General features: G+C 40.4%; 1 protein-coding gene across 1 annotated transcript; it reads right to left on the bottom strand.

The window, feature by feature from the left end:
• Window positions 1–316: 316 nt before the first annotated feature.
• Window positions 317–14036, bottom strand: LOC127646426 (uncharacterized). Its single transcript, XM_052130071.1, has 6 exons — window positions 13841–14036; window positions 12549–12689; window positions 10694–10738; window positions 10490–10519; window positions 7531–8262; window positions 317–6966 (listed from the first exon to the last, which is right to left on the bottom strand). Exon 6 carries the CDS (start codon window positions 4239–4241, stop codon window positions 1542–1544), a length of 2700 nt encoding a protein of 899 aa, XP_051986031.1. The 5' UTR covers window positions 4242–6966; window positions 7531–8262; window positions 10490–10519; window positions 10694–10738; window positions 12549–12689; window positions 13841–14036; the 3' UTR covers window positions 317–1541.

The raw sequence follows: 14036 nt of genomic DNA, 5'->3' as shown, positions 1-14036 counted from the left end.
ACAGTATTCGAAAAACAGTATGCCAACATGGTAGTATGTCCGAATTCGTAGTATTTAAAAAAATAAAGTCAAAATTTCATTCATATAGAACATACTTTTTAAATTCATAGTGTAGCACCCGTACACCACTCTGTAAATTACTTACGTGAGAATGGAGGGTGCTTGGGTTCGATGTAGTTCAGGTGGATACCACGAAGGTGCACCTAATAAGTGTATAATGAGTTGTAACACTTCTAACAATAAAATATTTAAAAATAATGAGACCCAGAGATAGTTGTTATTTTAGAGAAAAAAATAGGGTAACACCCTTGTTTAATTGGATAACAAAACTTGGCAAATAAAATATAAAAGCTTTTCCCCAAAACTCAATATTAACAAATATACAAAAATAAATAACCAAAAGATTCCTCAAACACTTAAATAATAGCCCCTTTAAATTTAAATAGAAACACCAATAGTTTCAATCACACTTGTTACACCCATATAAGTGGTCTAAACGTTCCCCTCCTTTATCTCTTTCCTCACAATAGAGAATACACAGAGAACTTTACAATAAACAAGAAAAACAACGTCAAGTGTCCTGAAACCAGTCTTAGCAAATGCAGTGATGGGCCCACACACACACACACACACACACACACACACACACACACACACACACACACACACACACACACACACGCACACACACACACGCGGTCCAGTTTACTCACTGTAACGTTTTGAACAAAGAAGAAAAATATGTTGCAGGCCTGTTTTGGTCTAGCGAAACATTGAGTGCGCTGAACGGACACTTGTAAAACATTGAGTGCGTGGAAATACCTCAGTCCGGCTGATCAGGTGCGGTGCGATTAACCGACAGCTCCGCCCAGCATTACCCACCGTGGCTAGCTATACTCGGCTCCCTCCGAACACGCTCCGTCAGACGGATTCTCCGGCTTCGTTTCTCACTCAGTCTCTCGGCTCACAAACATCCCGAGTCCGCGGTCATCTCTGAAACCTCGCGCTCAGTTTCATCGAATTTAACAGCACTTTCTAGCCTCTCATCTTTCTTCTTCTCCTCGTGTCAATGTCTCGTGCTCACACGAGGACCGCGAGGCAAACAACTTTTTCTTCCTCTTACATGTCTCTCTCTAGGTCACGTGAATATCTGCAGCCAAACACTATTGACTAATACAGCGTAAATACCCAAATGACCAATAAAATTTGTCACATAAAATCAGTAAAAATAAAGTAATATATGCTAACTGCATACAACCTTTTGTAATATTTAGCTAAATAATATAAACTTTAAACTTTAGTTTCACTGTCACGAAATAAAATTACCAAATATCAATCTCCTTTTAATTATGTAAAATTAATTTATATTTCCTTATTTAGAAATCAGGTGTCTCCTACTATTTATTTCAAAGTAAATAAACGTTTACTTTTTTAATAGTCATATGACTCGTTTTTAAGATTAAGAGAGATTAATAATAATCCACCCGGTTCTCAGTACACTACAATAACCAAGTTTACCACCGGGCTACATCCTCCCCCTTCTAGAACGTTTTGATGCCCTCATCAAAATAAACCTTATAGAGGACTCTAATAGTCTTAAAGTCAAGGGTAGGGGCCAGATTAGAACAAGTGAAACACAACGCCATGGGGTGGCACCAGAGAGTTTGACATATACTGCTTCTAGAGTCTCCGTAGAGTCCACTTCCCACTAACACTCCGTGGCTTAGGACTGTCACAGGGTATTCACAGGGTTTGCCAAGTTCATCGTAGCTCAGCTTAACCACTGGACGAATGACTCTTTTTGAACGTTCAACTTGTTCAATCTCAGCTTGAGTGTCCGGATAGGGGTTGACGTCTGCTCCCTCTTCTAGAACGTTGACTTCTGGATCAGCGTTGGGAGGCAGGTTTGGAAAATCATTGACCACCGGCTCTATCTCAGTTGGGTCTTGAGCTTGTCTTTCAGGTTCGGTAACAATTGGCTTGGACTGCTTTGTGGACAGTTCTGGACATGTTAGCAACTTGTCCAAGTAGTCGTGGAATTTGTCTACCACTGCCCACTTGAGTGCCAAAAACTCGAGCTGGTGCACTGGATAGTTCTTTTCAGAGGCACTCAGCTTGCGGCTTGCGAAAGCAACAGGTCTCAAACCCTCGGGGTACTCTTGGTTGAGGACAGCACCGAGCCCATGAAAACTGGCATCGATGTGAAGTATGTAAGGCTTGGTGGGGTCGGAGAATGCCAGCACAGGTTTTTTTGTGAGGCAGTGGATGATCTTTTGGAATGCCTCTGAACACGACTGGTCCCACCGTTCACCAAAAGGCTCTTTGACTTTGTAATAGGTCTTGTCTGATGAAAATGTAGACTTTTGCTTCTTTTGGGTGGGAGGATACCCTTCGCACAGCTTTGTAAGTGGTCGGACAATGATGGAGTAGTTTTTTATAAACCTGCGGTAGTAGCCGCAGAACCCCAGGAATGACTGCAGAGAAGGAAGGTCGATTGGCTTCTTCCACCGCGTCACTGCTTCTACTTTGTCCGGGTCTGTGGCGATACCTTGCTCAGAAACAATGTGCCCGACATAGGTGACTTGTGAGCGACAGAACTGGCACTTGTCGAGGGACAACTTGAGTCCGGCTTCTTCAAGACGAGCGATGACTTTGAGGAGTCTTTGCTCATGCTCCCCCAGAGTCTTGCCAAAAACAATGAGGTCGTCAAGATAGACGATGACTTCCAGCATATGCATGTCACCGACTGCCTTTTCCATAAGTCGTTGAAATGTCACAGGGGCCCCTGTAATCCCCTGCGGCATCCGCTCAAATTGGAAGAATCCCAGAGGACAGATAAAAGCGGTTTTCTCCTTGTCCTCCTCAGCCATTGGGATTTGATAATAACCACTGCGCAGATCCAACACTGAAAACCACTTACTGCCGGACAAACAATCGAGAGCGTCGTCGATCCGTGGTACAGTGTACTGATCTGGGATAGTTCTCCGGTTCAGGGTGCGGTAGTCGATGCACATACGAAGTTGACCATTCTTTTTGCGAGCAAGAACAATCGGTGAAGCATATGGACTTCTTGATTCTTTTATGATCCCAGCCGCCAACAAACCTTGCAGGTGACGCCGAAGATCATCCAAATCAGCAGGGGCAACACGTCGAGATCTCTCTCGGAAAGGAGTGTTATCGTTCAGACGGATGTGATGTTCTACCCCTTTGGCCAAACCGACATCCCACTCTTCAATAGAGAACACATGGGGGTGTTTGGCAAGCTTTTGACTCAGCCTCTCTTTCCACTCTTTGCTAATGGGTGACTCACTGAAGTCAAACAAAGAAGGATCCATAGCTGGAACAGATTCGACTTTAGGGCTTGGTGCATCTGTCACCATGTCAGCGACGTGAAGGTGAGCGATCACGGTGCCCATTGGAATGGCAGTTTGCTTTAGAGACTCATTACGCAGGAGCACCGGGAAGTTGTTTGGATCTAGCATCTTTGAGAACAACACAGTTGGCTGGACAAGTACACTGGGAGGAAGAGTAGGTGAGTGGGCTCTTTCAGTGATGAGTATGCTGCCTCCAATGTCTTGTTTTTCTTTCACTTTGCAGCTAGCAACGTATTCAGTGCCAGGAGGGATACTGAGAGGACCAAGCCCAGACCACTTAACTTCAGCCACAGGCAAGTCTTTATGGCCTTTTATGGTCATCCCGGCAGGAACGGGTAAGTGTTTTTTCTCTTGAACTTGGATTGTTACTGAGTTAACGTTCTCTAACTCTTCTTTCTTTGTTCTGGACTTGAAGGGCTGAACCCCCTTGACGTTTGTGCCGATCAGGACAGGTATAGTCTCAGAACAACGTGGATCAGGGCACACCAAGGCCAGGACAGGAACAGACTTGATTTTGTTGGACTTAGATTTTTGTGGCAGCTCCAACTCTACCTGAATGTAGCCTTTGTACGGGTAACTGCTATCTGACTCACTTAGGCCCCATATTGCTAGACCGGTCACAGAGTTTAGCTGGATGTGTGACAGGTGTTTGGCATACCAGCTGTCAAAGATGATGGTAACTTGAGATCCACTGTCCATCAGCGCAGTGCAGGGGTTTCCATTGATCCTGACCTGAGCAGTGGAGGGCGGTCCCACGAGTCCCTCGGGCAAACTGTTGGTCTGTACATTTACCGAGCTTCTCTTCACACTTGCATTTGTGGTCTTGGTTCTTGTTTCGTTATCAGATTTGCGGTTCTGCTTGGACATTCTTTGAGCTTGCAACAGTTTCTGAATAACTTTGGGATAGTTCTCGAGAGAGGCGCACTTGTTGGCAAAATGCCCGTCTTCACCGCAGCGATAGCAGAAAAAAAATCACTTAAGTCTCTGGCTGTAGAAGGTCTTGACTGCCAAGGTATTGACTGGGTCTCTTGTGGGCAGGCCTCAGTAGCAGGACTGTACTTGGGCTTAACTGACATGACAGAGACTTGCTTTCGGAGCTTGACAACTTCTTTCTTTAAAGCTTGAACGTTCTTATCTTCTGACTTCTCTGCTGCCGGAGTGACTGGAAGCAGTGTGCTCGTCGAAAAGTGACTTGACATGGCGGCTGGGGTTGAGAGTTCACTTACTTGTGCTCTGAGTTGGTGTATTTCGGTTTTCAATTCTTTTAACTCTGTGTCAGAGGTCACAGTAGCACTTTTGGCGTAGACGGCTTTGGGTGGATGGAGTCTGCGACGTGAAGCTTCATGCTCCTCCTCTAGACGTATCCCATTCAGCAGCCCGAGGAAAGTGGGAGGACTGTCTCTGCAGTCTCTCAATCCGAGATTTAATATCATAATGTCAGACCTGATGGCCCCTTTAATGAGTTGGTCAAGACGTGCTTTGTCGGCCGCCGATGACTGGAGTCCACCCTTTTGGACAACTTTATTTAGGACTCTCTCAAGGCGTCTCAGGAACTCAGAGTTTCTCGTTGGGGTGTTCACACAACATTCTGAAGGCAAAGTAAAGTTCTTCACCGCTCTCGGGGTTGCCAAATGTGGTCTCGAGAATATCAATGTAGTCCATAGAGGTTGCAGCTGGGTTGTTGAAACGAACAGCTTGGAGGATTTCGAGTGCAGGACCCTTTACACTTTCCATTATTCTCATTTTCTTTTCTCTTTCTGGGCGATCATATTCTTCAATCATAAGTCTGGCTTGTTCAACCCAGTTTTCCAACTGTTCTTCTCCCAGGGGTGTGGGCATGACCCCTGAGAAAGTACGCAGTCACCTGTAAAGATTGTTGTCACCGTGTGTGGGCTTGTTTGTCATTTGCAGGACATCACCCACTGCTCGAATGATAGATTCAGGAGTGGACGCTTGCAGTGGGGAAGAAAAACTGGAATCTGGCAGCGGCACATTTTGACCATCACCGGCTGCCTGAGCTTGGGGTTCTTCCTCCTGCTCAGAAAGTCCAAAGACTCTCCAGGTCTTAGCAGACCCCTCAGGAACAACATCAAGAGGAATGGCGTCTGTATTCACATTCTCCCTGCACTCACATAGCACGGTTAAACTTTGAGACTGTGGGTCATACATTCTTCCTCTCACCCTGACTCTGCCGAGGGCTTTGACAGTCTGCAGCGTTTCTTCAATGAACCCAACTTCAGTGTCCGGAGGTACATCTTTAACCAGCAAGGCTTTCACCGGGTCTATGCCTTCTCCAACACACCAGTTCTTCAACTGAGCCATCCCCACGGGTTGTGCGCTTACAGTGATCACTTGTCAGAACTGAATTTGGTAGGTTATAGTTGTAGTTTAACACAGATAAAACTTCATTTGCGTTTTCTCGACTTTGGATGCTTAGTAAAACTCTACTTCTGCAATTTTAAAGTTTCACAATAGGTAATCTTTAATATGGTTTTACATGTAGGTTAATAGCTAGCCAGTTTTTGGTTCTAAGCTACTTTTTAAACAAACTATTTGAATCTCTGGGTCAAACTAAAATTAAATTACTAATTTAAAACTAATTAGGGACTAAAAACATCCCAGCGGTGCCTCCATTTTATTTATGTAGCACCCGTACACCACTCTGTGAATTACTTACGTGAGAATGGAGGGTGCTTGGGTTCGATGTAGTTCAGGTGGATACCACGAAGGTGCACCTAATAAGTGTATAATGAGTTGTAACACTTCTAACAATAAAATATTTAAAAATAATGAGACCCAGAGATAGTTGTTATTTTAGAGAAAAAATAGGGTAACACCCTTGTTTAATTGGATAACAAAACTTGGCAAATAAAATATAAAAGCTTTTCCCCAAAACTCAATATTAACGAATATACAAAAATAAATAACCAAAAGATTCCTCAAACACTTAAATAATAGTCCCTTTAAATTTAAATAGAAGCACCAATAGTTTCAATCACACTTGTTACACCAATATAAGTGGTCTAAACGTTCCCCTCCTTTATCTCTTTCCTCACAATAGAGAATACACAGAGAACTTTACAACAAGAAAAACAACATCAAGTGTCCTGAAACCAGTCTTAGCAAATGCAGTGATGGGCCCACTCACACACACACACTCACACGCGGTCCAGTTTACTCACTGTAACGTTTTGAACAAAGAAGAAAAATATGTTGCAGGCCTGTTTTGGTCTAGCGAAACATTGAGTGCGCTGAACGGACACTTGTAAAACATTGAGTGCGTGGAAATACCTCAGTCCGGCTGATCATGTGCGGTGCGATTAACCGACAGCTCCGCCCAGCATTACCCACCATGGCTAGCTATACTCGGCTCCCTCCGAACACGCTCCGTCAGACGGATTCACAAACATCACGAGTCCGCGGTCATCTACTCTGAAACCTCGCGCTCAGTTTCATCGACGTTAACAGCACTTTCTAGCCTCTTATCTTTCTTCTTCTCCTCCTCGTTTCAATGTCTCGTGCTCACACGAGTACCGCGAGGCAAACAACTTTTTCTTCCTCTTACATGTCGCTCTCTAGGTCACGTGAATATCTGCAGCCAAACAATATTGACTAATACAGCGTAAATACCCAAATGACCAATAAAATTTGTCACATAAAATCAGTAAAAATAAAGTAATATATGCTAACTGCATACAACCATTTGTAATATTTAGCTAAATAATATAAACTTTAAACTTTAGTTTCACTGTCACGAAATAAAATTACCAAATATCAATCTCCTTTTAATTATGTAAAATTAATTTATATTTCCTTATTTAGAAATCAGGTGTCTCCTACTATTTATTTCAAAGTAAATAAACGTTTACTTTTTTAATAGTCATATGACTCGTTTTTAAGATTAAGAGAGATTAATAATAATCCACCCGGTTCTCAGTACACTACAATAGCCAAGTTTACCACCGGGCTACATCAGTATTTAAAAAAAATAAAAAGTCAAAATTTCATAGTATTCATAGTATTTAAAAAAATAAAAAATAAAAAGTCTAAATTTCATTCATATAGAACATACTTTTTAAATTCATAGTATTTAAAAAAATAAAAAGTCCAAATTTAATGGTTGTGAAGTAAATTCAAATACAAATGTAGTACCTACCCAAATAATATGCGATTTCGGACACACAGCAACTCTTGACTTAACATATATTGCTGCCATGGTGTCCTTGTCAAGGGCATTTCTTCTCTCTGAACCACAGTCAGTTTTACTCATTCCTCCTACAAAAGACGACACATGAACATTTGAATAGGGTAGAGAGGGCATGCACCATTGTCTTCAAACTAGTTTTACATTTCCAAATATTTTTGTTCACCTTAACAGTGGAACTGAAGAAAAATAACTATAAGTATGCTGGATTTGAAAGATATTTTTATGGGTATGTTTTGGACAGTAAAGAAAATAATGAAGGAGAGGTAGAATTAGCCTTTTTTTATATCTAAGAATATGACCTGGCCTTCGAAACTGTTTACCTTTCAAATAATAAATTATTTAAAACTCATTTAACTCATTTCACCCATCACAGAAATGCATAAAAAATCTGTATGTACAGACCTAAATCCTCAGCAAAAAGTACTTACATAATTAGCATCACTGCAACACTAATAAAAGTAAAAATTACAAAAAAATTAAATAAAATGTTTTTACAGACAGACTGTTGCTGGTAAATTATAATGGAAAGGAAGAGCTTACCTACAAACATTTACACACTTTATTAAGAATTAACAAAGCAATGACACTAATGTAACTGCACCATGTATTTTTGCAAGGTTAAAACAAAATACTTATTTTGGCAGAACCAGACAGAGAAGCCTTGGATGGAGCCTTTGGCACCTGTGAAGCAGAATATTGACAGATTAAAAACAATACACATAACACTGAGCATCATAAAATCTTCGTAGAAGTATCAGAATATCAGAATATTGCCCAACTATCATTACTGCTTGTAAGTCATGTGACTTATATTTTGATGGATGTATGACGTGAATACACCCATAAAATGCAAGTGAATAGTAGTTTTGTGTTCTGAAAAAGACAGAAAAAGCTTAATTGTAACCATAAGACCAGTAGTTTAATAAATGTGTTCTGAAGCAAAAGGTCTTCATGATTTTGGGTGAGAACAGACCAAAACATTCCTCCAAAATATACCTTTACTATAAATCTTGACATCAGCAATCAACCTCATGAACATGATTAATTAAATAACTTCCTGGTTCTACCTAGTGCTCTGTGCATGTGTTAAGCACTAGGACTGTATGTCTACAGTGCATCCGGAAAGTATTCACAGTGCTTCACTTTTCCACATTTTATGTTATGTTACAATCTTATTACAAAATTGATTAAATTCATTATTTTCCTCAAAATTCTGCAAACAATACCCCATAATGACAACATGAAAGAAGGTTGTATGAAATCTTTGCAAATTTACTAAAAATAAAAAACGAAAGAAAATCACATGCACATAAGTATTCACAGTCTTTGCCATGACACTCAAAATTGAGTTCAGGTGCATCCAGTTTCCACTGATCGTCCTTGAGATGTTTCAACAACTTGTTTGGAGTCCACCTGTGGTAAATTCAGTTGATTGGACATGATTTGGAAAGGCACACACCTGTCTATACAAGGTCCCACAGTTAACAGTGCATGTCAGAGCACAAACCAAGCCATGAAGTGCAAGGAATTGTCTGTGGACCTCTGAGACAGGATTGTATCGAGGCACAGATCTGGGGAAGGGTACAGAAAAATGTCTGCAGCATTGAAGGTCCCAATGAGCACAGTGGCCTCCATCCGTAAATGGAAGTTTGGAACCACCAGGACTCTTCCTAGAGATGGCTGCCCCGCCAAACTGAGCGTTCAGGGGAGAAGGGCCTTAGACAGGGAGGTGACCAAGAACCCGATGGTCACTCTGACAGAGAACCTTCCAGAAAAACAACCATCTCTGCAGCACTTCACCAATCAGGCCTATATGGTAGAGTGGCCAGACGAAAGCCACTCCTCAGTAAAAGGCACATGACAGCCCACCTGGAGTTTGCCAAAAGGCAACTGAAGGACTCTCAGGGCATGAGAAACAAAATGATCTGGTCTGATGAAACAAAGATTGAACTCTTTGGCCTGAATGACAATGGTCATGTTTGGAGGAAACCAGCCTCCGCTCATCACCTGGCCAATACCATCACTACAGTGAAGTATGGTGGTGGCAGCATCATGCTGTGGGGATGTTTTTCAGTGGCAGGAAATGGGAGACTAGTCAGGATCATGGGAAAGATGAATGCCGCAATGTACAGAGACATCCTTGATGAAAACCTGCTCCAGAATGCTCTGGACCTCAGACTGGGGCGAAGGTTCATCTTCCAACAGGACAACAACACTAAGCACTTAACCAAGATAACAAAGGAGTGTCTATGGGACAACTCTGTGAATGTCCTTGAGTGGCCCAGACTTGAACCCGATTGAACATCTCTGGAGAGATCTGAAAATGGCTGTGCACTGACGCTCCCCATCCAACCTGATGGAGCTTGAGTGGTCCTGCATAGAAAAATGGGAGAAACTGCCCAAAAATAGGTGTGCCAAGCTTGTAGCATCATACTCAAAAAGACTTGAGGCTGTAATGGGTGCCAAAGGTGCTTCAACAAAGTATTGAGCAAAAGCTGTGAATACTTATGTACATGTGATTTTGTCGTTTTTTATTTTTAGTAAATTTGCAAAGATTTCAAACAGACTTCTTTCACATTGTCATTATGGGGTATTGTTTGTAGAATTTTGGCTGTAACATAACAAAATGTGGAAAAAGTGAAGCGCTGTGAATACTTTCCAGATGCACTGTATAAGCATATACTCACCATACCTCCATCAGTAAATATCTTGCTGTTATGCTGAAGAAAAAACGTCATACAAACTTGAAACAACACAAGGGTGAGTAAATGATAAGAATCTCTATTTTATATGAACTATTCTTTATCTACCACAGTCATGTTCAAATCACTAGGATGCTATGAATAATGTTCCTAACTTGTACAAGTATATTTATAATAAAAACAATAGTTAAAAATGCATAACTTACATCAAGGAAATCTGCATTTGATTCCAAAGGCTAAAATTAATACAGTAAATGGATATATATTAGCAAGAGTACTGGACAATTGTTGTTACAAAATAAGTTTATCAAATGATCTCAAGAAAACAGTCATTATTTTAATAGTTATGCTTCGTTTGTGACATAATTTCATGTGGCACAGACATTACATAAAAAGCAACTAATACTTACTTTAGGAGCATGTGAGATGGGAACATGAGATGGAATCTTTGACATCTGTAAGAGAAATATTTTTTTTATTAATTAGAAGATGAATTCCATGTAGGGATACATGCAGTAGTCCCAACAAGCATTTTCTTATTTTAAATGAAACTGTGTTTTTTTTAGTTGGTAGATCTTATTGAGTTGGTCATTTAAAAGTAGATCATCACACAAAAAAAGTGTGGGCACCCCTGATGTAAACAATCTAACCTCCCTAAGTGCTCTGTAGCCAGAAGGAGAGATGGGATTTCTGTGAAAGTAAAATTAAATGTGAATATATTTTGAAAAAAAAAATAAAAATTATAAAAAACAGTTGAAAGACCAAACTGTGGTTAGTGTAAGCACACACACACACACATATATATATACACTCACCTAAAGGATTATTAGGAACACCATACTAATACTGTGTTTGACCCTCTTTCGCCTTCAGAATTGCCTTAATTCTACGTGGCATTGATTCAACAAGGTGCTGAAAGCATTCTTTAGAAATGTTGGCCCATATTGACAGGATAGCATCTTGCAGTTGATGGAGATTTGTGGGATGCACATCCAGGGCACGAAGCTCCCGTTCCACCACATCCCAAAGATGCTCTATTGGGTTGAGATCTGGTGATTGTGGGGGCCATTTTAGTACATTGTCATGTTCAAGAAACCAATTTGAAATGATTCGAGCTTTGTGACATGGTGCATTATCCTGCTGGAAGTAGCCATCAGAGGATGGGTACATAGTGGCCATAAAGGGATGGACATGGTCAGAAACAATGCTCAGGTAGGCCGTGGCATTTAAACGATGCCCAATTGGCACTAAGGGGCCTAAAGTGTGCCAAGAAAACATCCCCCACACCATTACACCACCACCACCAGCCTGCACAGTGGTAACAAGGCATGATGGATCCACCATCTGAATGTCTCAACAGAAATCGAGACTCATCAGACCAGGCAACATTTTTACAGTCTTCAACTGTCCAATTTTGGTGAGCTCTTGCAAATTGTAGCCTCTTTTTCCAATTTGTAGTGGAGATGAGTGGTACCCGGTGGGGTCTTCTGCTGTTGTAGCCCATCCGCCTCAAGGTTGTGCGTGTTGTGGCTTCACAAATGCTTTGCTGCATACCTCGGTTGTAACGAGTGGTTATTTCAGGCAAAGTTGCTCTTCTATCAGCTTGAATCAGTCGGCCCATTCTCCTCTGACCTCTAGCATCAACAAGGCATTTTCAGCCCACAGGACTGCCGTATACTGGATGTTTTTCCTTTTCAAACCATTCTTTGTAAACCCTAGAAATGGTTGTGCGTGAAAATCCCAGTAACTGAGCAGATTGTGAAATACTCAGACCGGCCCGTCTGGCACCAACAACCATGCCACGCTCAAAATTGCTTAAATCACCTTTCTTTCCCATTCTGACATTCAGTTTGGAGTTCAGGAGATTGTCTTGACCAGGACCACACCCCTAAATGCATTGAAGCAACTGCCATGTGATTGGTTGATTAGATAATTGCATTAATGAGAAATTGAACAGGTGTTCCTAATAATCCTTTAGGTGAGTGTATATATATATATATATATATATATATATATATATATAGTATTTCATTTTTCAGCCTCTCATTTAGATCATTTGGTAGGTCTGTGAGGTGTACCTTAAACATCATTGACTGTAAACAAGTACAATTATATGTTCTTGTTTACAATTATATGTAATTATAATTATGTAATATATATATATATATATATATATATATATATATATATGTGTGTGTGTGTGTGTGTGTGTGTGTGTGTGTGTGTGTGTGTGTACACACACACATGGTTCTGACCAACACTAACCTTTTTCTTAGCTGCTGGTTCCTCTCTCATCTCTTCGGCCTCTAGGAGATTCATTGAATGTTTATTCTTTCTCTTCAGTGTCTGAATTGGGTAGCTGTTCTTCAGTTTCCTTAAGTTTCATTTGTAAAGTTCTTTCCCTTTCTGAGGAGGTAGAATAATGCTAAGAAAAATGCTAATTGTTGTAGTACGTCACAACTACATACTAACTATTAACTGATGTTAACAAAAAAAAAAAAAAGATTATTTTACTGACGTCTTGTTATAAATATACAAGCGGTATACATAATAATAGAGGATAATATAAGAGTATTATATTGGAAATAGAATAATAAAAATAGGCACCTGCTATCTTGATGATGGAGGCCTCATAGGCAGGTGTTCTGACAATCTGTCCTACCTCTCAGTATGTGCTACCAACACGCACTGCGCATGCGCAATACGTTTTCTAGCATATTTGAAGACACGCCCATAATTTTTAGCTACCTTGCCTTAAAAATCACGAGTTTGGGTGAAAAAATTTAAGTAAAATCTTGCTGAATAATAATACAATTATATATAGTATTTTATTGTAAAAAAAAATATAAAATCTCTCAATAATTAATCTGTATTGTGTAGGAAGGAATTCGGTAGGAATTTGACGGTTAAACAGCACCTTTACATAAATGAAGCGTACGTGTGTTCGGATACGGTATCTAAATATATATTTTTTAAATACTCTAGAACAATATTTGAAATCTACTCAAATGGAACTTTATTTAGCACAAATAACTTGTAGAGTTGTGTAACTGACAAGACATCATTTAAAAACACGTTTTTATACATTTATTAAGACGGTATGAGCCCTATAAATAAGGGGACAAGTATGAATAATAAGCCCTAAAAATTAAAAGGAATACGATCAATATTGTCTAATAAAGAAAGTTTGTCTTTTATATGTTGAATGAATGTTGGAAATGAAAGCCTGTCTCGTGAAACTTTGGAAAGGAATTTCCTTTGTTAACACAGAGAAAACTAAATATTTTCCAAAATATTGGCTTTGTAGATTGTTTGGCCATTCTTCAAATTGTAGAATTTGTGATGCAGATAGAGAGACTCAGCCTGTGCTGCATAACTGGTGAGGTATATATGCAATATACAGCAGAGAAAATATATTTGGGCTATTTTCAACCTTCCATCAATATATGAGGCAAAAGAGATCTGATAATTACTGGCAGAGAGGGCACTTAAAGGTGGGGTATGTGATTTGCAAAACGGCCGGCAGATTTTGAAAATACACAACTCTAAGGTCCTACCTTCTCTCCTCCAACGCTGGCCCTGACTCCACCCATTCGAAAAACATGGACGCGCAATCATGCACGAGCGAAAACTCAGATGCGCAGTGTTCTAGACTCACTAGTCAAACAGTGCATTCACCTGTCAGACAATTTTTCAGAGCAAATTGTTGACACAGCAGGAGGAGGGGGTCGCATACCACTCTTGAAAGGTGTA

This window comes from Xyrauchen texanus, chromosome 7 (assembly GCF_025860055.1).
Source record: "Xyrauchen texanus isolate HMW12.3.18 chromosome 7, RBS_HiC_50CHRs, whole genome shotgun sequence".
In the NCBI taxonomy this organism is placed as follows: domain Eukaryota; kingdom Metazoa; phylum Chordata; class Actinopteri; order Cypriniformes; family Catostomidae; genus Xyrauchen; species Xyrauchen texanus.
This window is presented reverse-complemented; position numbering and strand designations above follow the sequence as displayed.